Consider the following 25220-nt stretch of genomic DNA (forward strand, 5'->3'; position numbering starts at 1 on the left):
ACGAGGAGACAGTAAGGACTCGTCGACGAGTGTCCTATGCTCGTCGACGAGAAGATCTTGAAAGGCCCAAAAGTTTAGAGTTTTTGAGATACCGAGAGTAGAAAAATGAGATCGTCGACGAGTGGAATGATTTGTTGACGAGTGTTCTTGATCTCGTCGACGAATCCCCTGTTCTCTTCGACGAGAAGTTCTACGCTGCGAGTAGTTTTTTGAATTTTGAATTTGAACGTTTGAGTTGTTGGGTAATTGAAGGAAAACCTTTGTGATTTCCATAGTGAAATTTGTGTGTCATTACTTCCGTGGATGTAGGCTTTGCCGAACCACATAAATCTTCTTGTTGTTCTTGTTCTGGTTGTGTTTCATTTACTTGTTATATTTATTTCACTGTGCATCTTATTTATTTGATCAATATCTCAACAAATTGGTATTAGAGCAATTGTTGTTTTGGCATCGGGATCGTCTTCTACAAGATTTGACATCGTCAAATTTGATGAAATCGAAAATTTTGGTTTATGACAGATGTGAGTGAAAGAAATTCTTGTGCAACAAGGAATGGTTAAGGCTTTACTTGATACTCAACCGGAAGGAATAGATGAGGCAATATGGGTAGATTTGAAAGAAAAGACTGCTTCTACAATACGCTTGTATTTAGCCGACGAAGTACTCTATCGGGTAATGGAGGAGGATTCTCTAGCAGTTATATGGCGAAAGTTAAGGAATCAGTACATGTCCAAATCTCTCAATAATAAGCTTTTTCTTAAGCAATGTTTGTATTGGCTTAAGATGGTTAAATGATCAAACTTAGATCAACTCATTAATGTTTTCAATCAAATTATTAGTGATTTGATAAGAGTTGATATTAAATTTAATGAGGATGACAAAGCTTTTATGTTCTTGAACTCTTTACTCTCGACTCATACCTATGAAAATCTTGTGACCACTCTTATATGGGACAAGTGTTTTGCTAAATTTTTATCAAAGACTGAAAACATGTGATAAAGGAGAAGAACTTGTGGTAAAAGGTAATAATGAGCGAGGCAAGGGAAAATCTAAACATGGATCAAGTTAGAAATCCAGAAATCAATCCAAGAAGAAGAAATAAAACTGGTGTTATAAATGTGGTAAAAAGGGGCATGTGAAACCGGAGTGTCCGGATTGAAAGAATGGAAATTCTGAGAAACATGAGGGTACTTCAAAATATGTGAATATTATTCAAGAAGGAGGTTCAACGTGCAGTGATGGTGATGTTCTATTAGTTTCAGCGGAGTCGTATAATCTAATGGACTCTTGGATACTTGACTCGGCATGTTCTTATCACATGATTCCGAACAAGGAGTGGTTCAGCACTTACAGGTTAGTGAATTTTGGATCAGCTCTTATGGGTAATGATGCTTCTTGCAAGATCATTGGCATAGGAAATGTAAAGATAAAAATGTTTGATGGTGTTGTAAGAACGTTGTGTAATGTAAGACATATACTAGAGTCGAGGAAGAGTTTGATATCACTCGATACTGTGGATTGTAATGGCTTTAATTACAAGTCCAAAGGTGAAATTCTGACGGTATGGAAGGGTAATCTAACTGTAATGAAATTGTTAACTTTAGTGCAATCCCAAGAGGGGGGTGAATTGGTATTTGAAAATTCTTCCTAGGTTTAGCTAATCTAGTAGGTAGTATTTCACAAACTTAGGGTCTTTCTACATATTCACAATCCCAAACAAATATTCAAATAATAAGCATAAACATACAGGTGCAGAATGTAAATTACAAAAAATAAAATCAACACCAGATATGTTATCGGGGTTCGGCCAATACTACCTACGTCCCCGCCTTGACACACTCACACAAGGATTACACTATAAGCTCACTTAACGAGTGAAGTGACACCGTTTACAACCAGGTCAATTAATGGGGTTGATCTCAACCTACACCTTACCAAAATGATGCACTTAACTTTCCTAATTGGGTCTAAGCCAATCTGAGACTATTCAACAGTGCTCGTCTCCCTCTTCAAACCCACGCCTGGAATACAATAAATATGTACAAAATTTTGCGTACATGAAAATGTTTTTTACACAAGCTGATATGTACCAATATAATCAACACACTACCAAATGATAAGATATGATAAACTCAATGTAATCTTAGTATCTACTCTCAAAGATTTATGCAAATATTGCAATCAGTACGTGAGAGTGTAAGTGATAGGATTTTTGTGTCAAAATAATAGTCTTAATCACAATGTAACAACAAAGATCACAAGCACAGTTCAAATATCTCAACAAATATTTTTCTCAAAATAAACCACAAAAGATATTCAAAAATAGTTTGTAAAAATTATTTGATCTTTGTGTCAAGATTATAATATCAATCAAAAGATATAACAACAAAGATTTTCAACATGCAAGCAAATTTCTCAAAATATTTCTCAAAGATAAGTATAAGAGATATTTGAGAACGATTTTTTAAAATATTTTTCGCAATCAAAACACAATATGAACTCTTGAGTAATGAAAATGCAAAACTCAGAAGCTCTAAGAAGTTTTCCTACGGAAGGCTTATTCACAAAGTCCCATAGAAAAACTAGAAGCTCACTCTCAAATAAAAATTAATCTCAATCAAAACGAGCAAGTGAGAGTTTAAGTTTTGTGAGATGAACACAAGAGCACTCTTACTAAGTGGTATTTATAATATGGATAAGTAAGAATGGGAGTATAAAATTTGAATATGAAAAATAGGCTTTTTGAAATTCGGAGGATATTTGCGAATTATGTTTGCTAATCTCACACTAATTTTTGCAAATAAGGGGGTAATATATAGAATTCCCCAAAAATATAACTGTTCAGGACATATTAGTCATTTTTTAAAAAAGTTTAAGTGAGATTAATAAAAATAACAACATTTTTAACCTCGGTAAAATTCGCTAACTCGAGAGCACCGAACGACCATACTTAAGGTTCGGTTGACCTAGTGTCTAGGTTCGGTCGATCGGGAGTATTTTGAACTAGAAAGATGATCAACCGTACTTAAGGTTTCAAAGGCGATTTTCCAAATCTGCGCAATTTGGTCAACCGGATCAATTTGAACTAGGAGGTTTGGTCAATCAGGCGATTAGGGCTTCTCCCAAGGATGTTCGGTCGACCATTGTGTTGGAGTTCATTTTCTGGTCGGTTGATCGAAGAGTCAATTGTTGACCACAGGGAGGTTCATTCGACCAGGGCATTGGAGAACATTTTGGGTTGGTCAATTAAAGGGTCAAAATGTTGATCCGGTGGAGGTTCAATCGACCGAAGAGTTCTGCATGTAGAAGTTCAATCAACCGAACATGCCCTTTTTGTGCATTTCAGTCTTTTTCTTCTTATAAAGTTACCCCTATTCACATGATAATCAACACTAAGATTATGGAGGCCATTTTCATGCAATATTGTGGGTCCTATGGTCGATCTAAGGCCTTTGAGCATATACCCTAAAAATTTGGTGTCGGTCGACCGAAGGGTGATCCCTAAGGTCCATCTATGGTCTTGAACTTATTTATCTTACCATGCAGGTAAGGCATTAATTATTACAGACCATTTTCTATTTACTATTACATACTCAAATAAAAATCAATTAAATTACAACAAATAAATGTTCTAGGTCTTTATTCAAGTCTATGTATGTGCACCATATGATACTTCCAATTGATCCTGCACACAAACTCGAAAGCCATCAAATACAAAGAGTATTTGTCATTATCGAAATCGGGTATGACCCATAGTGTCAACAAAAAGGGCAAAAACTGGATGGGAATATCTACACATTGCAAGGAACTACCGTTGTAGGTGAAGCTGCAGCCATAGATTCTAAATCAGATGAGACTGTCTTGTGACATATGCGTCTTGGGCATATGGGGGAACACGACATAAAATAACTACATAAGAGGAAACTTTTGAAGGGCTTGAAATCATGTCAGTTGGAATTTTTCAAGATTTATGTTCTTAGAAAACAGAACAGGGCGAAGTTTAGATCAGCTAAACATAAGACAAAGGGTATTCTTGATTATGTGCATTCAGATGTTTGGGATCCGGTTAGAGTTTCATCCAAGGGTGGACATGTGTATTATGTGATTTTTATTGATGATTACTTATGGAAGGTTTGGGTTTACTTCATGCGTCACAAATCAAGTACATTTACCAAGTTTAAGATTTGGAAAGCTGAAGTGGAAAACCTGAAAGGGAGGAGAATCAAATACTTAAGGTCAGATAATGAGACCAAGTACGCTAATTCTCGGTTTATGGATTTTTGTGCGAAGCAAGGCATCAAGAGACACTTTATAATTCGTCAGACACCTCGGAAAAATGGTGTGGCGGAATGGATGAACCGGACTCTTAATGAAAGGGCCTGGTGTCTCAGATTAAATACAGAGCTACCAAAAAACTTCTGGGCCGAGGCAGTGAATATGACTTGTTTTCTAATAAATCAATCACTAAGGGCATCACTAGAGGGTAGAGTCACAAAAGAGGTTTGGACAAGAAATGTAGTAGACTACTCCATATTGATGGTATTTGGGTGTCCGGCCTATGTTCACGTATCTAGTGAGGAGAGGTCTAAGCTTGACCCAAAGTCTCGTCATTACATCCTTTTGGGATATCCAGAAGGTGTGAAAGGGTACAAGTTATGAGACCTAATGGAAAACAAGGTAGTGATCAGTAGGGATATAGTCTTTGATGAAAAGGCTATGGTGAAGCGTACTCAAGAATATGATGAACAAAAACAGGAGTCAAAAAGCTGGGGCAGTGATGAACATGTTGTGCAGGTGAAGTTGGAAGCACAGGGCAACGGAAATGATCATGGTGCTATAGTTATAGGGAGTTTAGCTTGGGAAACTAGCATGTCGACGATATTCCTATACGAATATTTAGATGCACTATTAGGCCTCCACCAAGGTATGAATTTGAAGAGTTAGAATCTTATGCTTTCCTTACTAGTTGCAGCGATCCAATCACATTTCAAGAGGCAGTGCACGGCCAAGAGAAAGATAGGTGGATGAGTGCGATGATTGAGGAGATGGAATCACTACATAAGAACCAAACTTAGGATTTGGTGGAGCTTTCATATGGGAAGAGACTGATAGGTTGCAAATGGGTATATAGGAAGAATGAAGCAATTTCAGAAAATAAAGGAGAGAAGTTCAAGGCACGATTGGTGGAAAAAAGGATATTCACAGAAAAAAAAAAAAAAAAAAAGGATAGATTATGATGAGATTTTTCTCCAGTGGTTCGACATACTTCTATCAGAATTGTGTTGGGGTTGGTAGCCCATTATGATCTTCATTTGGAACAAATGGATTTCTTCACGGTGACTTGGAGGAACAAATCTATATGGTACAACTAGAGGGATTCATTGAACTGGGAAAAGAAAATTTTATTTGCAGGTTGAAAAAATCTCTTTATGGGCTAAAACAGTCTTCAAGGCAATGGTATAAACGGGTTTGATTCTTACATCATCAAGATTGGCTACAAGAGGTGTGAGTATAACTGGTGCGTATGTGTGAACAAGCTTGAAGATGGTTCTCTTATTTTCTTGTTATTGTACGTCAATGACATGTTGATAGCTGCAAAGGATTTGACTAAGGTGAGTCACTTAAAGGACCTGCTGTATAAGGAATTTGACATGAAGGATCTTGGCTCAGCCAAGAAAATACTTGGGATGGAGATTCGTCATGATAGAACTGTAGGGAGGTTATGGTTATTTCAGGGCGGTTATGTACAGAGGTGTTTGAGAGGTTTAGCATGGCTAATGCAAGACTGGTGTGTACACCTATGGCGAATCATTTCAAGTTGTCTACTGCAGATTGCCCAAGTACGGATGAGGAAATTCAGGACATGTCAAAGGTCTCCTACGCTAGTGATATGGGGAGTTTGATCTATGCCATAGTGTGTACAAAGCCATATTTGCCTCATGCGGTGAACGTGGTAAGTAAGTTTCTTTCTAATCCAGGGAGGCAGCATTGGGAAGCCGTCAATGGATACTTAGATACTTACGGGGTACATCGGGATATGACATTATGTTCGGCAAGCAACAGGGTTGTCCTTCAGTTATGGGGTTTGTTAATATTGATTATGCTAGAGATATGGATGATAGAAGGTCTACAACGAGATATGTGTTTACCCTTATAGGAGGATCGGTGTATTGGAGATCCATGGTAAATTCTCTGGTAGCATTATCCACGACTAAGGCAGAATATATGGTAGTTACTGAAACTGCAAAGGAAGCCTTATGGCTTATTGGTTTAGTCAGAGAGCTGGGGTTATAACAAGATGTAGTGGTGCTACATTATGATAGTCAACATACCATTTACTTGGCAAAGAATTAGATATACCATGTTAGAACCAAGCACATTGATGTGAGGTTCCACAGAGTTCAGGAATTTATTGCTTCGAGTGAGCTTGTGTTAGAGAAAGTTCACATGTCTGAAAATGCAGTGGATATTCTGACAAAATTAGTTACTTCTGAGAAGTTCAAGCATTGCTTGGACTTATTCCATGTCTCCAAGTGATAGAAGGGAAACATACCCAACCAAGCATTTCAAGTTCAAGGTGGAGCAGTTAAACATGTTTTTTGGGATCCTTCTAAAGAGCATATAATCGCCAAGGTGGAGATTGTTGTTTATGGTGTGGCTTTTATACTTTGGATTTTATAAACAAATAAGAAATAAAAACATGAAGGGGTAGCACAGTAGGGGTTCGTCAACAAGTGCCCTGTGATTGTCGACGAGGAGACAGCAAAGACTCTTCGACAAGTGTCCTATGCTCGTCGACGAGAAGATCCCAAGATGCCCAAAAGTTCAAAGTTTCTGAAATACCAAGAGTAGAAAAATGGGATCGTCAATGAGTGGAATGATTCGTCGATGAGTGTTCTTCTTGGTCTCATCGACGAATCCCCTATTCTCATCGACGAGAAGTTCTAGGCTGCGAGCAGTTTTTTTAATTTTGAATTTGAACGTTGGGGTGGTTGGGTAATCGGAGGGAAACCTCTGAGGGACTATTATATATGTCATTCTAGGCATATATTGATTGGAGAGTGATCATTTCATAAGTGTATTGCGTACTTTGTGATTTTCATAGTAAAATTTGTGTCATTGCTTCCATGGATGTAGGCTTTGTCATACCACCTAAATCTGGTTGTTGTTCTTATTCTGGTTGTGTTTCATTTACTTGTTGTATTTATTCTGTTGTGCATCTTATTTATTCGATCAATATCTAAACAAAGTTTAATGTTAAGATCTCTTTTAGGTTATACAGTTGCCTTTACTTTCGAATCTTAGAATTACCTTTTTAGCTCCAGTGTATATTACATTACTATGTCTTTTTATTATCACACAGTTTGGATTAAGTCATTAGATGAAAATCTTTGGGTCTCATGAGCGGTGCTCATCAGATAAGTCAATACTTTGTCGAGCAATGCTTGTTTCTTGTTACCTCATGAGTGGTACTCATTAAATGAACATTTTTTTGGCCTCATGAACAATGCTTAATAGATGGACCAGTACTTTGCCGAGTAGTGCCCATTTCTTGTTATCTCATGAACAATACTCATCAAATAGACATTTTTTGGCCTTATGAACAGTGCTAATATGACGGATCAATACTTTGTCAAATAGTGCCCATTTCTGGTTGCTTCATGAGCAGAACTCATCAAATGAGTATTTTTGCGCTTCATGAGTGATGCTCATCAGATGGCCCAATACTTTGTCAAGCAATGTCTATTTCTTATTACCTCATGATCGGTGCTCATCAAAAGGGCATTTTGGGGCCTCATGAGTGGTGCTCATCTTATGAGTAAATATTTTGCCGAGCAATGTTTGTTTCTTGTCATCTCATGAGCGATGCTCATCAAATGGATATTTTTGGTCTCATAAGCAGTACTCATCAAATGGGACAATACTTTGTCGAGCAGTACATGGTTCTTGTTGTCTCATGAGTAGTGCACATAAGAAGGAAATTTTTGCATTTCATGAGCGGTGCTCGTCAAATGAGCCAATTTTTTACTAAGTAAAACTCATCACTTCTTGTATCATAAACGATGTTCATCAAATGGCCATTTTGAATTTATTTTGTAGAGGGACCTCTATTATTTCCTTGGTAAAGGGGGAATTAGAAGTCTAGCTAAGGTTTCCCTTATTAAGGGTTGATTGCGAACTTCATCCACTAGCTTTTCCGATTGATCATTTTTTTTTTTTTTTGAATTTTTCATCAAATTCCTAGAATCTTTGCTCATTAATGCTGACACTATTGCCTCCTTATACTTTGTCAAATATGAAATTTTTAAGACTGCTTCATGTAGTACCACCACATTATTGTTAGGTGTCATTTATGCTTGAAGCCGTGCTTCACATAATCTTTTTTTATTCATAATATCATGCTAAACATGTCCTTCACCCTCTTTTGGAAGGCTAAAAATTGGTCTAAAGCACAATTTGCGGCAAATTGTCTAGTGGTGGGGAGTGAACCGACTGGAGTGATTGATCCCCAACAACATGTTCAAATTTGAAATTATGTGATGCAGTCGTGATTGAGTTTTAGAAAGAAAAAAAAAAAAAACACCCTTCCAAGTTTTCTACAGACGGCACCAATTGTTGTTGTCAAAATTTTGTCCGCAAGAATTTGGATAAATCGCGACTTTGATCACCTACCAAAAATGAGAGAAGAATAGCTTGGAGGACACGGCGTGTACTCTGAGGCATCACTCTGATACCTAAATTAAGGAATTTGGAAAGATTATAGGATCGCAACAATAAAAAAGTGAGGGAGGATGAGATGAAATGTCTTACCTTGCTTAGGGAGGATTTTTTTTATAGACATTTGGGATACCTCCCTATTGATTTTTCTACTAATGTACTGCAAGGGTTATCTTTTATATATCTTATTGGGGAGTAAAAATTGATGTGGTAATCACTTACTTTAATTAATGGACTTTACCTCCTTTTCATTGAATCCTCTATACCTTTTCATTTTTTAATCTTACATAAGTTAATCTCGAGCTTAATGTCGGGATGTCTTTTGGGTATATCACTGACTTTTGTTTAAATGTGATTAATAAAATAATGAAAATTGAATAATGAATCCTAATATTGATTAGTAAAAATTCCACATGCAAGCAGCAATGAAGCCAAGAATTTTGGTTAGAGAGGGATAAAAAAAAGGGAATAGCAATATTTAGAGTGTAAATTCCACAATTAATATCTAAATTTAGTAAATTACACATCGCTTCCTAAATTTTATATTTAGCATTAAACTCCCTAAACTTGTAAAAAAAAAATTTACAATGTCATGCCTGAGCACATTTAATCATCAATCATCCTTCTTTCAATTTTCGATGATTAACACATACCCATATTATGTGAATCCTAAACAAAATAGTACGATCTTATGTCAAATTAGTCATTCATATCTAATGGGATGAATAATAAAGTTCATTTCGGTGCCACCTTAATTTTGAAAACTTATAAATGGCAAATCAGTCATTTCACAAACTACGCACTAATCACGTGACTTAATGAAAATTAGGATGATTAACTGTAATATTTGCTCTAACATAGTACTTCAGTTTTCACAAGTTCAAAAAGTTAAATATCGTGATTTAATGTACAATCTAATAAAATTTTAAGGACTAATCATGTAATTTATTCATCAATAATCAAAACATTATAAGCTTTAACTGCAATTTAAAATTTTCATAAAGAGAATAAAGATGGTGATGGAGGAGTAAGCCACAAACCATGTGTACACAATAATAAACCATTTTCTTATGTCATGTTATGATTTTTTCTTTTTGATTTTTTACATAATAAATTAATTTTGTTGTTTCTTATTTTACATTTAGGAAAACGAATTTCAGAATTTGAATTTAAATTTATATAAATTTCTGTAGAACATAATCTGAAATTATATTGAATATTTTTCTAATCCACATAAAAATTGTTAAAATCCGTACTTCCAAATACTACCTTAAAAGCTCTAATTATCGGCCCCTATAAAATCGGTTCTACATCCTATTCATGAAGATTGGTTAGCATACAAAGCCTTTCATCAGTTTCCTTTATTTTTTATTTTTCAAATTTAAAGATGATTCTATGAAGTATAGCCATCCAAAAATGTGGGGTACAAATTTCTTAAATTTCAGCACATGCATTTTGAGTTTGTTCAAAATGGAATTGTCCTGATTAATGGATGCCTATTCTTTGTGAAGGAGTGGTCCAAAGAGGGGGGCACACCAAAACCAGCACTTCCCTATAATTTTATGCATGAGGAAATGGTACCAATGAACGAATAAGAATGGATACAATCACTGTGCTATGCTTGGCATTGCCTTAGTCGGACCATGCTTGAATTGAAGAGGTTTAAACCAGCACATGTAGAGTTTAATTAAGAACAATAAACAGAACATCCCTTAAAAAGGTTTAATTATCTCATTGTCTAATCCAAATGTAGCCTGAAACTGCCTTTCTTGGATCACACAGTCTCTCTGCGCTACGTCCCTTTCAATTGATCGACAGTGTCATTATATATAGAGAATCCCCGTCTTCTTTTCGACATCGTTATTTCCTCGATTGATTTACACAATTTATCTTGTTTCTATTTTAGTTTCAATTTTTTTTGGCCCAAAAGAAAGTATTTTTCCTGAAGTTATTCGAAATGATTTTAAGTTTTTCGAAAGAATTTTCATGCACCTCGAGCGTTTGGATATTTTGCCGGGACTTTGAGCTAGTCTTTGTCTAGTCAATCAAGTAGCTTTCCTTGGATTCCTTCTAACTATCAAATCTGCTCTAAATGACTACCTTTAATAAAGAACAATAAACAAAACATCCCTTAAAAAGTTTAATTATCTTATTGTCTAATCCCAATGTAGTGTGAACCAAATAATAATAATAATAATAATAATAATAAATTAAATTGAAAACACTGCATCCAACTCTTAAGGCTGCATTGATAGCAAGATATGATTGAAGAAAATATGAAAAGGGGGAAAATGTAGAATTCTTTTTCTGAAATCTATATTCTTTCTTTTCCTAGTGCCAAACACAGCATTGACATACACAGCTTTATATTTGAAATATTGGCAAGATATGATAGACCCCTTGTGCCCTTAAATTTAACAAAAAGATACTAACCTCCCCTATCATTTGAAAATCCTAGAGGTCTTCACAAAGCTCAGACTTCCCGTGACATTTAATTTTTCAAAACAATCTTTTAGAACTCGTCTTTTTTACAAAATGCAAGGGAATCTTAGAGTCTTTGAAAAGCCTCACAAAATTTTGAAATCTTAAAATCCCATTTGAAACTAAAAAATATATATTAAGGAATATATATTTTTCATGTTTGGTTATCCAATGAGAAAGAAAATAAAGAATATATAACAAATCCACAAAGAAAATTTTAATTATACGTATTATTAATATTTTATATTTGCCTTTTTAAAATTTTTAATTGTATTAAAACAAATATTTATTTTTAATAAAATTTAATATAGAAAAAAAATAATGAAAAATAAGTTTTCTACTCTTTTTCTTCTTCTTTTTTCACAAGTAAAATTTTTAATCCAAATGGTGTTTTAGGAGGAATTCCTAAGCTTTATAAAATAAGATAGAAGGTCATTGTCTTTTTACAAAATTTCGAGAAGGGTCCGTGTATTTTGCTCTCTTTTATATATATATATATATATATATATATATATGCACCAATGGGCCACAAAATCTCCAACCCACGCCTATAATAATGAAAAGAAAGAGGCAAGAGGCCCACCATGGGTTCACAATCTCTACACAAGGGTAAAATCAACTTTTCATTCACGCGGTAGCAATTACCAAATCTCCGTGTACTCTCCACACTTTGCCCATCCTCATCCTCAACTCTCCTTTACTTCTTTCCACACCCCACCATTGTTCTTCTTCAACTTGCCTCTTCCATTTTTCAATGAAGATGACATCCTTCTTAACCATAAAATTTCAAAAACACAAAAAATCAAAATTGATTTCAATTGGCGGGGCAATATGATGATCTTTTGTTTTGGCATGATGGGACTGCTGGACACGAAGAAAACTAGTCAGAGCAACTTACAGCCTGCTTCTTTGACGCACAGAAATAACATGATTGGAGGGGGGCGGGGGGAGGGGGGGGGGGGGGGGGGGGGCGCGGTACGGGTGGTAATCCATCGTATAAATAGATAGTATCCAACTAACTACACTGCTCAAGATCAGTCAAGCAATGTTCAAAGGACGGTAAGAATTCTACAATGGCCTTTCAGAAAGGCACACGGGTCAGACCCTTAGCATTAAAAAACAAAAGCAGAGAGTCGGAATCTGCGTGGATGATAAAACCCAACGTTAATGCCACTAGCAAAACCCCAGTTTGAACAGAGCTTTGAGGTCAGGATGTGTGATTGAGACAAGTCTTAGCTTGAGAAATGGGGGATAATATCAACAAAAGATAAGGATATATTCAGTCACACACAATCCTCAAGCTCCAACACGCCTAACAGAGGTTTTAAGAGTCCATCCATTGATATGACCAGAGAGAGAGGGGGACTTACATCTTACGCCTGATAAAGACATCAGTGTTAAAAGACTGCTGAAATAGGGGAATAATTTATAAAGCAGATGGTAACAAAATGAACCAGGCAGACAGAAGGCAGCTCCTTTTCTTTTGTGGGGAATTCATGAGTAAGAAAGAAAGAACGAAAGAAAAAGAAAAAGCGAGCTCCTATATTATGAGAATTCAAGTTCACAGCAACAAGAGTATTGTTTTTACAAATCTCATAAATTATTCAACATTCTATACCAACACAAACAAGCAGCTCCCAACACTATGCCCCCAGGCAACAATGGCAGGTCTTGCCACTTTAAAAAACTTGTTCCTCTGAACATTTCCATAACAAACGATTTAACTACTTCAGTCTTGTTCAAATACACTACTACTTCTGTTAATATGAACTGTAATCAAGTCTGGAGATATAGACATTTCTTACAAGAAAAATATTTATAAACATCTCGGTAACTTGGTTCGATAAGTACTTGTGAACTCTTTCATTTGCACAATAAACAAACATAAATATTAAAGCTTGACTCAAGCTTGAGCTCGGTTAATGTAATGAACAAGTTAAAACATGATAAACTCAACTCGCTTCGGCTCATTTGCAGCCCAAATATGCTATAATGATAGAAAGCTTACACTTCTCAATCTAATTAACTTTTTTCAATATTTTAAAACATATTTCTCTTGAATTACGATTTGTTCGGGTATCAAAGTGAGCCCATTTTCTTTGTTCATGAATCATGATCCAGCAGAGAAAATGGAGCAGATGAAAAGCATGTGAGCAGAACATAATGGTTAAGGTGGCGTCGTGGGAAGCGGAATGGAAATGGGGAAAGATGAGAAAAAACGACATTTGAGGGTAGCATTGGCAATGTTGGTGTGACAAAGTTTACTGTGTGTGGATTGGCAGGGTGTGACATGGTGATAGTGGTTGAGGGGGGTTAGCTATGATTGATTGTGGCCCTCGTGCTGTGGTCATTGTGATCGTTTTGGTGGGGTTTAGGTGGGTGGTAGAAACTTAACTACTGATACTGTCGGATGCTTCCTAAAATATACTAGTATCTTTATGGCATTTACAATTTCATCCACCATCAGTATCAAACAAACAAATATTTGACAGCCACGGTTTTCTTTTTCTTAAATCTTTTCCCTTTCAGACTTTGATTTCCTGTCCCCCTCATTTACAACTCTCTCTCTCTCACACACACGCGCACGGGCACACACACACATGCATATACTAAGAATAACTCACATCTTTATCTTTTCTTTTTGAGTAGTAAAACAACCATACTCCTGTTAACAAATGTTTTTGTAGAATAGATTTTAGGGAGAAGTAAAAGATTCATAACTAAATAAATGACTCTTGGCTTGGTTTGTGAATAAATGAAACACGAATAACAAATATCAGGTGTTTTACTGCAAAAGTAGTACTTGAGAAAACCTTCAAGCGACCTTAAGGCCTGTTAATGACAAACAGTTCTCATTCTTCATTTTCTAAATAATTACCAAAACACTACCTTATTTTTAAGTTCCCCTATCATTTTTATGAAAAAAGTGAAACAATAAAAATGTTCTCCAACTTTATTACACAAATGTTGGAAAACAAGAAGACATTTCTTTTTAATTTTTTAAAAAAAAAACTGAAAACAAAAAATAGAACTGTTTTTCGCAATTGAACAGACTACTCATTTTGTAAGTAAGAAGATCCTTGACATAGCTGACGATGAACTGAATGGGCAATGAAGATATCCTAACCAGAACCTAATGTCTCTTCAGCAGGCATACTGAGTACCCAATGCTCCGTAGTGGGCTGCTTCTTTCTCACACCCACACTCATAGCTTTCAGTTTTTGGGAAAAAAAAAAAAAATTTGAACTTCAGTATTGCATGGAAAAATTAATTCAACATGATTAGTTTTTTTTTTTTTTTTTTTTTGAAGGTTTATCTATTTGCCCTTCTGGTCGATCATTTAAAAAAGATACATAACAGAGGACAATAAAAACAGTTGGCATGCCCAGCAGAGGGGGGAAAGAACAGTTGAAATTTTAAAAATAAACTCACGTGCAAAATCCCCTCGTGGGCTTAAACAAGAACAACATATAGAAGCAAGCAACTCACTGTTCTGTTTTTACGAAATGAGTGGATAGGAGTTTTGCAACAGTGAAGCCATTGAAGGAGTCGACATCAAAGAGTTCTTTCAGCTTCTCATCACAAATTATTCTCCTTTTATCAGATGGATCCTTCAAAGCCAAGCAAAGAGAAAATTTGTGAGGGGACAGTTCAACAATAGGTTTGCTAAGAAACAGACCAGGTGAAGTTTCGTTAATAAGTATTCAATCAGATCACAAAAATTATGTTCATCACCAACTATCTGTCCAGCTCATCTGAAAAGCTAGAAGTTCCAACATACGGCCTCCGAGGATACTCCGTGCAAACACAAGATTATAAAATTTAAAATGGGCTTGATATTTTTGCTAAGCTGCCAGCACACCACTTAACAATCCCCATCTAGTGAGACTTAAGGCTTCGATTTTATTGTTGTATGTGGCAGTAACCACTCCTCATGGTGACAAAAAATTAACAATTTCCCCTTCCTAATAATAACAAGACTCATTACTTATATCACCATTAAATCACAATACCATCAGAAATCCCACTCTGAATATAAATTAGGGGCCCGCCCAATAAAAGTACTACTACAACTCAGCAAGGCAAAGGACAAAAATTTCAATTTCAACAGAATTTTCAATGGTCTAAATTTAAAGAAATTTTGACTTCGTTAGAAATTTGATTTCGAGTTAAAAAAAACACTGGAAATTAAGAATGAAACTTCAGGAAATATCAAAATAGATGATTGCAATTAGTTTAGAAACAAAATGAAGAACCCATAAATTATGAATGACTTCAGGAAATACCAAATAGATGATTGTGATTAGTTTTGAAACAAATGAAAAACACAGAAGTCTTTACTTTTTTAGAATTTTTTTTTTTTTTTTTTTTTTTTAAATTTCTGAAATTTTGAACTATATGTATAAAATTTCAGCTGGAATTCCCAAAAATATCTACATTTTGAGACAACATTCTAGAAATTCCTAACGTTCCAGAAAAATTTGAAATATGGAAATTGAAACCTGATTTCCTTCTGAACCTCCCAAAATCCAAAATTTCAACTGAAATTTCAGCAAATTTTATGAAATTTAAGACTTCAGCCAGGACAGCATAGCATATTTTTATAATGGACTCTAGCTACATGTTCTCAATACGTTCCTCTTCCTCAAGACAATTATATAGTCCTGTTATATATATAGAGCAGTCTCTAATCTCTATACTCACTTTATATGCACAAAGGTTGTTGAAACCATGATCTTACAATAAGAGGGTTAGCATGATCGTATCAAGGATTGTAAGATTTTACTAAATATAAATGAATATAAGAAATGCATTTGTATGTTATTTTTCATAAGTTTTAATATTATAAACCTAAAAAATTAGCTAAAACGCATTCATGCACAATAAAAAAATAAGTAACTTATCTGGTACAGCCCTCGCATAACAAAGTGATAAAGTGTTCAAAGTGTTGCATTCCTAAATCAAACCAGCTCACAATGAAACAAAGCTAATACTTTATTAAAATTTAAAAAAAAAAAAAAAACACACACACACACACACACAATTTCTAACGCAAATTGTTCAACAAGCAATTGTACAACATGAACACATAAAATTTATAAAAAATAAATAAATAAACAGCCAAATCGAAACTATTGAGCTAGCTCCTTAACATTAGTGTCAGCATCCAAGCCACAATTTGTTTCATCAGTATCACTGAGATCGTCAAAGGTAACTTCATCAAGCCTATCAATAAACCATCGTCACCATTATCGTTATTATCATGAAATGCATTAATCCATTAAATATCTGCCTGCATCCTCTACCTAACATTCATGTTTGTAGTTTGAACCACTTAATTAACATCAATTTGGAAATATATGCTTGAGTCTTAAGCAACCACTTTACCTAAAAGTGTAAGCTGTTAGGTTATGGGCCAACAAGGTACAACATGCCTTAACACTCACCCTGCACATGCAACCAGTTTGAACATGGAGAGATAATAAATGATAAATAACACCCATATAGGGAACACAATAATTTACAATAAACGGACAAGAAGAATAGAAGCTAGGAACTCCTCACAACCATAGCTCTAATACCATGTTAGATTACCACTTTTGCCTAGAAGATTAAGCTATTAAGTTGTGACCCAACAATGTATATCAAGCCTTAACACTGCCCTACACGCAACTGGATTACATGTGGAAAGATAAAAAAACAATAAATAACATCCATTATAGGGAATATATAATTTTTAAACACCACATAATAAACGATTAAATGGGCAACAAGTATAGAACCCAGGACCTCTTGGCAACCATAGTTCTGATACCACGTAAGATTACGACTTTTATCTAAAAAGCTGAAAAACTATTAGTTTGTGGGCCAACAATGTATATCAAACCTTAAAACTCCCCCACACATGCAGCCAATTGCACGTGGAGAGATAAACAAACAATAAATAATACCCATTATAGGGGAAACAATAATTTTAAACACCACACAACAAATGCAGGCAAAAAGACTAGAACCTAGAACCTCCTGGCAACTATAGTTCTAATAACATGTTAGATTACCACTTTTACCTAAAAGCTTAAGCAATTAGTTGTGCACCAACAGTATATCATGCCGTTACAGAGTCCTGTTACATTAAATATATAAAATCAGTTCCTAACTGGTTCATTTCTTGTACAAGTTATACAAGACAAACACTAAACCTATAATATAATGCAGGTGATATACTAATATAGTAAAGATCTAAAAATATATGGGGTGTTCGGCATAGATTATCCCAAAGGATTCTAGGGAGTGTGGCCTTTAGAACATTGGATGGCCATGTTTGGGCACTCATGGGAATCATTTGCAGCTGATATTCCCAAAAACATGGGTAGTTAATACCCATTTTGTTCCCTTCAATAATCTCAGATTCCCAACTTAATGACACAAACATATCCTTACATTCATCGCTCTAGGACATGATTGCCACTATTACTACTATCATATTTTTTTAATAGAAGTTATTATTATTATTATTAACAAGTATTACCAATAATTGTCATTAAGTTATTATTATTACCTATTGCAACTGTTGCAGGCCCACTATACTACTTCTTTAATATTATTATTATTATTGGTTTTCGACATTATGATTATTAATAGTGTTCATTATTAGTAAGTATTCTCAATGCTGCCGCTACTACGATGACTAAAAGTACCAGTACCACCAGCACCACTACCATCATGACTAGGACTACCACTCCCACTACCATCACTGCTACAACTATGACTACAACTACCACTTCTGCTGTCACTGACATGATGACTACTGTTGCTGCTGCTACAATTTCTACCACCCCCAACACTACAATGACTAGTAGTAGTAAGAGCAGCGGCAGCAGCAGCAGCAGCTGAACAAAAATATTGAGATAGTAATCCTATTCCTGGGCATAAGATGCCAAAGAAAGTCATTTTAGGAGGGCATTCAACACAACTGATCCTACGGACCTATAAATTATAATGTAATGTAGAATTTTACCTATGAAAATCCTACTACTATCCTAAACATCCCACTATTCCTACTACAGTCCTACTGCAATCGTACAAATATGCAATTCTATATAGAAACTAAACCATTTTTTTCAAAGTAGGATGATCCTACGATATTTAAAAAACTACATACCCACATGCAACTCTTATTTGTACTATAGCAAATTAAGTCGCTTGCTGAAGGGGTTTAATATTATTACAGAATGTAGTTAAATTTGAGTGAAGAAACACCATTAAAAAATTGAGCACCATAATCTCTCTTGCTCTCTCTCTCTCTCTCTCTCTCTCTCTCTTATGGAAAAAAGACAAAAATAAAATTATTTAAACATCAAAATAAAAACAACCAAATCATTCAAGTAAAACCTGCCAAAAAGAGTCAAAATGTGCTATTATCATATGTTATACCATGTACAGTAAATGATATAAAATATGACTGCCAGCTATCGAATATGAGTCATACAATGAAGGAGAACAATCACATACCTGGAGGTTGTTTTGTTTTATGTATTCCCACATTCTCTTTACTACATCAGCTCGTGACAATGCCTTTTCTCCAGTACCAAGGAATTTTACTAGAGCATCTGAAAGTGGAAGTGGAGCAAGAAAACCACCTGAATTTCCTCCCTTTCGCCGTTTCTCCTTTCGTTTTGGCTCATCATCTGGATCTAAACTAGAAAGAGGACAGGGATCAGGATGCAGTAAACTAGATAAGGATGCTAAAACAATCAAGTAATTCACTGATACAGGTTTTACCAAAATTCAGTAATATGAACTGATCTGTTCGTTTCATACTATTTCCCGGCAATGAAGAGTCATCATCTCCACAAAGGCCATTGCACTACCAGTTCCAGGCCCAATGGTGTTAGGTGGACAATGGAGCATAAATATGAAATCCAGATGATGGTGAAACAAAATTTACATAACCAACCCCAGATAGGAGACATAAAGGACATTTTCTATATTATTTTCTTGCAATAGAATGTCATTATATCTATGGATAACATAGCATAAATGTCATCATCTCCCTAAACACCCGTAGATTGCCAGTCCAAGACTCTGATAAAGACAGCACCATGTTGGATGGACAGTCTAACAGCCTTTTACCTATATATAATAATTACACATATGCACACCACACACACACACACACACACACGTAACATGTAGAAGAGATTTGGGCACTGGAAGTGGGTACGGCAATGACTGATGAAACCTAAAATTGGTATGAAAACCAAGCAGCTTTTCAAACTAAGCAAACTGAGAATGAGACCTAATAGTTCCCACCTTGTTTTTCTTGCTTCCGCTGCTTTTCCTTCTGTGTAGACTTGGCTGGAGCTGCTAAATCATGAAAATTATTTTAAATAGTATTTTGAAGCATTAAAAGAAACATCTTAACACTTACCACTGCAAGAAAAAAGGAGAGCCCCTTAATTTGGTGATAGCATAAAACAAATTCGAGTGAACAATGGATAAAATGAACATGAAACATTGACTCAAAACTAGCATCCAAATCACCAAAGAACATACTTGTGGCAGATTAGGGATAAAATTACCATGAAATGATAGATTTGGCACTACCAGTTCAAAAGTGTGTTGAAAAAAATTCATATTAATTTATGGAGCATTCTTAGATGGCATAATTTTGAATTTGACTCAACTACAAGTTGGAAATTGGTTTTTATGCTGAGATTCACAAAAGAGTCATTAGCAAACTCAAACAACATCCAGATCCCACAGCTGTTTCAAAGCGACAGCAATGTAACAGTGTGACAAGCAGAAAGTATTCAAACAGAAATTTATACATGAACTATAACATCCCTGAGAGGTGCTCAGCACATTCATTCAGAAGTTCAAGAGTGCATGATCACTACACAATCTAGTATCTGACTCAAAATGATACATTTAGGGGTCATCAGCCGAATGCTAAATGCCAATCACTTAATAAAGTTATTAATTCACGAACACATCTCTAAATTCTTGCATGAGATTTATAGGAAAGCACAAGATCTTTTTATCGAACCTCTCTGACTTGGACTTAGTTTTCCTAGTAATTTGAGATCCCCATAATCATTCACAACAGCATCTGTACACTTAACACGAGGATCACATTGATCAAAGAATAAATCACATTGGTCTCTTTATGTTCGCCAATGATTGTCATTTCATTCTCCAGGGATCCTCTCCAACACTAAAGGTAAGATTCCAATCAAAGCAATGCAGAGAATCAAGTGCCATGGAAATCAATACTTAAAAGTGAGTCCAAAAGTTAGGGATGATGATGTGGTGGACAACATGTTTCAACAAAGACATCAGCACTAACAATTGTTATCCATCCACTGTTCTCTTGACCAAGGAGATAATTCAAATTTCACATCTGCACCCACTCAATTACACATAAAGGGCATAAGTCCAATCCTCACCAGCCCATACCCTCTCCCAAGCTAGTTCTTTGATATATTATTTGGCCCACTGGAGGACAGGTATTTCTAGGTCTCTGATAAAACCAAATTTTATCAACTCTATTCCCAATTTGGTCCACAGTCCACTCAAGGCATATTCTTGCCACGCTCTGCCAAGCTTTTCTGTCCAGATCGAAAAAGGATTAGTAAAATGCATGCACTATGTTATTCGCTGATGAAACAGAGGAAAGGAGCATATTCACCTCCCAGTCAATACTCAATAGGAACGTGTCATTGAATCATTGAAGCATCTGGAGAATGGGCTCTTACTTTTACTTCAAACATCATACAAACTAGGCAGTAAGTAAAGGAGGCTATGCTAGTTCCAGTAGCAACAGTTCTTTTTCTTTCTCATTTTAGTCCTTCCTCCCCTCTTTCTCCTGACTTCTTGTACTCAGCTCCAAGCCTCAAAATGTTTCATCACCCTCCTTAAACAAGGAGTTTGGACTTTTATTTCCTGGCTCAAAGTCTTTCTTTCTATCATGGACATATTAACCTGACAGAATTACATATGTCAACAAACCTCAGGCATATTTTTATGTCCCTCGGGGGACTGAGTTAAATGCTTCATCTTATATAATGCTGCCTATTGCCTAGTCAGTAATAGAAATGCTGGCGATTCAGAGGACATGCAATGAGTATTCTTACTTTTTTTTAAGAATTCTAATGCGTCATCTGAATTTTGCCCTTGTTTTTGTCCTCAATGGATTGTGCCAGCAACTCTTGAAGGAGAAGAACTAAAGGATTTTGATTCCTAGAGAGTGTGTCCAGAACTGTGATGAAGATTAGTGAAGCTCTTAGAAATCAAAGAACTTCAAGATCAATGGGAAACTGGGCCTCTCACACAAGAATATGAAATGCGCCAAACTAGAGACTTCAAAAGGCAAAAAGGAAGTTAAGGAACTCAGTGAGAGAAAACCTAGAACTCTGTTATGTAAGAGAGCTCACAATCTTGCAGGGTCAAATGCCGGCCTTAATGATTGCTCCTATACCATTCAGAGAAAAGAATTAAACCCAGAACTCCATAACGTGAGTGAGCTCATAAACTCATCTTACATTGTCAAATGCCACTACCACTCAATACTTCAGAGACGAGTTAATAAATGAAGGTCCTTTCCTAAACTGTTAAAGCTTAAAAGGTCTAGGACTTTTAAGGGAAAAAATACCTTCTCCATAAGCCTAGTCTAGATAAAGTAATGCCACAGGCAAGGCAACTTAAATATTGTGTTAAAAATTGTATCCAATGATGCTCCTGATAGGCCTAAGGTTGAAGCTCCTTCCTATCAAGATCATTTAAAAAATAAGAAAAAAAAGAGTTGCGAGTGCCATAATTCATGAATGAGAAGAAAGTAAAGAAAAACAAAGGGGTAAAGGTGCACTGTGCGGAGTTGAAAACTTAGGCTTTGACCCCAACTATATCATAGGAGACTTCTACTTACACGTTGTCATATGATTCGGGAGGTAAAGGCCATGGCTCACAAGAGATGAGGAAGATGGTGTGGGTACCTCGAGAAGAAATGAAACTCTAAATGCTCAACACCACCCCTCTTGCAGATTATCCTTCTTTTATACCCATAAATAAGAGATACAGATGCAGTGTCAATACCAGCATTCCCACAACAGATATCAATTCTAAAGAAACATAGCTCTGGAAGCCATCAGGATGACAGGCTGTAGATGAAAATAAAATAACTTACACATCCTCGAGAAAGCACATCTTGATGAATTTTTTATAAAATCATTTTTATGTAACATTTTTCTTCCAACATCGGAAATCTTGACACTGAAAACAACTGTATTGGTACTACAAATATTGCTACTATTTCATACCAATAACTTCTAACTAGTACTGTCCATTTTAGCAGGATGGAAGATTCCAGGATGCATCCTCAATTCCTCGGGAAGGTTCCACATTCCCCACAGAAGTACTAATTTTACATAATCAAATGCAAGATAAAATAATGTAAATTTACTCCTCAGGAAAAAGTAAATAACAATGACAGCTGCCACTGTCACCACAGTAGCCACCACTGAAGCCAATTATTCTTACAAATTATTAACATATGTAAAGTTAGTGTACTCTGCAACATACAAAAACTTCAGCTGTCAAGACTTAATTATCCTCCACAAAAAGAAGGTAAATCAGAAACAAACAAATGCAAATCAGAAAGAAAAAGAGCAATAAAATAAATGGATAAGCTACCTTATGCTTTCATCTAACCTACACTTTACATGCAGCAAAATAGATACAACTTTAGTAAGTACCTGAAGGATCAGGTCTAAGTGGCTAACCCAAGTTTCACAAACAAACTACTGAACAACTAATAAAAAAAATTATTGGGCCAAAATTGTAACAAGGTTTCAACTTGCTAAATTAAATGAAAGCAAAATATCAAAGAGATAAAAGCAATGGATATCTGATGCACTAACCATCCAAACAGAAATAAAGAGAATGATTAAAGTAGTACCATCTTCCGCTTCCAGTGGCCAGATATGTTTTGACAGGGCCTTATTCATTTGGAACATGTTGATAGAACCAACCCCAAAAACAGCATGCAGTGCCTCATCACAAATTATATTCCTCCTATTGCTTGGGTCTTGCAAATTTTTCTCTCTAATATAGGCCCAAAGTTGCTTGACAACCTAAAGATAATGAGTATGTAGATTAGAGCTCTAAGAACCCTTTGATCTGCAAGATCAAAAAATGAAAAATGAAATGCTAAAAAAAAAAAAAACCCTAAAAATTTTCTTGAGAACTTTCTTTATGCACCTCAGTCCTTGCCATCTCAGGAACTCCGACAAATTGTTGGAGTTGGGGAGAAAGGCTGCATAATTTATTAAATCCACCACCTCTTTTCTTGACCTCTTTATTCTGCTTGTTAGACCTGATTAGTACGATAAAGCAAACATTTGTTTAACAAGATTAACCAGCGCAAACTCCAATCCATAATTCTATCAGTACTTGTAATCATGCATACCAATATACAAGGGGGAAAATTATTATCATTAATTGTTCAAGCAATGAGGCAAGCCAGCAACCTACCAACCCACATGAAACATCCTGTATCACTGATCAAGTTTGAGATTAGCTTTTGTATAAAAGCAAGTGAAGTCCCAATTTGAGAATCATTAAAAATTACAAGAAGAACATGAATTTCTCTCAGTAGCAGCATTTTGCAGAAATGTGAGGAACTGTGACAGTTTTCGCTCTTCACAAATTTCCCCTCTTGTGTTGGGCCGGATAATTTTGTTCTCTGTTTAGACCCAAAGAAAGCAGGGCCAACATAACAGAATATGAACTGTACAGCAAACCACTGTTTAAAAAGACAGTAGAAAACTAGGGATGGTGAAACAAATGCACGAAGTCAAAATTAAAGCATTTTTGCATCAACCAAACAGTGAGAAACTCTAATTACATATTCAACAAAAAATGACAAATCGCAACAAGATGTTATAGGCATTTGAATATTACAGTGCGCAAAAATGAGGTTATCAAAAATTAGTTTTTGAAAACTTATCCTTGCTCAAAGATATCAAGTTGATTGCATTTGGTGGCAGCAGATTGCACACGGCAATGCGACTAGTGATGGTATAGGAATTCCAAGTCCCAAGTCAAACAAATCCATAATGCAATGAATGAAAAAACAAATTAACATCAACCCTACCCATTTCGCATGCAACATTAACAGAAATTTCAAGTGTCAATTGAAACATAGGATAAAAATACAGTCATAAAGAAGCAAGAACAGATATTTTCTTTCTGAAGGCCCAAACTCTTCAATATAATTCCCAAACAGCCATGCATGTAAATCCGAAATGTCGCCGTAAATAAAAGCTGCAAATGCATAATTTCACATCATGAAAATCAATTAAATCGCTGACACTTTCAAAAATAAATAAATAAATAATACCGACCTTTTCTTCCCGGTACTCTTTCCGTTACTTTCTTCTTCCTCCTCTTCTTCATCTTCATCTCCCTCCTTTGAACCATTACCTTCGCTTCCCTCTAACTTCACCTCCGCCTCTTGATTTTCCTCATCCTCTCGTTCCCCTTCATTATAGTCATCTTCCCCAGCCTTTTCGAATTGACTCTGAAGGAACAAATCCACCTGCTCTCTAATAAACGCCTTTTTGGCGGATAAATCGACTCCAAAATCTTCTTCAAGCTGGCGACGGACGGTGCCGGTGGTAGTTGTGTCGAGGTCGGAGGTCCGGAGAAATTCGCGAAGCCGACCGACAAGCTCCGAATCCGATACCATTTTCAGGCGGGTTTCTCGGCAGGGTCGGTTACTGGGGCAGTTAGGTTTTGTTATCAGTGAGTCAAGAGGTGGCCGAGGGCGGAGGAGAACGGTTTTGAGGCGAATGGATGGATCGATGGGGGTTGCGAGGAGAAGGGTATTTCTGGAAATAAATAAAAAGGGTCCTTTTGTCACCTGTTTCTCATTACCCGTCGGAGCGACTTGTGAGTTGTGACCGGTGGCCTTTAGAAGCAATTTGTATTCCTGATTTGCCCTCACATTATTATCGAAATGT

General features: G+C 35.8%; 1 protein-coding gene across 12 annotated transcripts; it reads right to left on the reverse strand.

The window, feature by feature from the left end:
- Nucleotides 1–1675: 1675 nt before the first annotated feature.
- LOC131162964 (upstream activation factor subunit spp27-like) lies at nucleotides 1676–25212 on the reverse strand. 12 transcript variants are annotated; one of them, XM_058119641.1, is made up of 7 exons: nucleotides 24603–25138; nucleotides 23458–23572; nucleotides 23156–23330; nucleotides 19513–19566; nucleotides 18712–18893; nucleotides 14689–14810; nucleotides 1676–2021 (listed from the first exon to the last, which is right to left on the reverse strand). In XM_058119641.1, the coding sequence occupies exons 1-7, from the start codon at nucleotides 24944–24946 to the stop codon at nucleotides 1988–1990; spliced, it is 1026 nt and encodes a 341-aa protein (XP_057975624.1). In that variant the 5' UTR covers nucleotides 24947–25138; the 3' UTR covers nucleotides 1676–1987. The 12 variants fall into 12 exon arrangements, with proteins under 12 accessions (XP_057975624.1, XP_057975635.1, XP_057975649.1 ...); XM_058119652.1 differs by having other exon boundaries at nucleotides 1720–2021; nucleotides 19513–19563; XM_058119666.1 differs by lacking the exon at nucleotides 1676–2021 and adding an exon at nucleotides 12180–12578 and having other exon boundaries at nucleotides 19513–19563; nucleotides 24603–25212.
- Nucleotides 25213–25220: the final 8 nt, after the last annotated feature.

The sequence above is a fragment of the Malania oleifera genome, chromosome 1 (assembly GCF_029873635.1).
Source record: "Malania oleifera isolate guangnan ecotype guangnan chromosome 1, ASM2987363v1, whole genome shotgun sequence".
NCBI classification, from domain to species: domain Eukaryota; kingdom Viridiplantae; phylum Streptophyta; class Magnoliopsida; order Santalales; family Ximeniaceae; genus Malania; species Malania oleifera.

What these genes read in the sequence shown, in the direction of transcription:
- LOC131162964 (XM_058119612.1), bottom strand. Translation starts at nt 24,946, where the DNA reads ATGGTATCGGATTCGGAGCTTGTCGGTCGGCTTCGCGAATTTCTCCGG. An exon ending in AAGAGTACCGGGAAGAAAAG is followed by an intron (nt 23,573 to 24,602) that starts GTCGGTATTATT and finishes CGTACTAATCAG; the next exon opens with GTCTAACAAGCAGAATAAAG. An exon ending in CATTTCGTAAAAACAGAACA is followed by an intron (nt 14,411 to 14,688) that starts GTGAGTTGCTTG and finishes AAAAACTGAAAG; the next exon opens with CTATGAGTGTGGGTGTGAGA.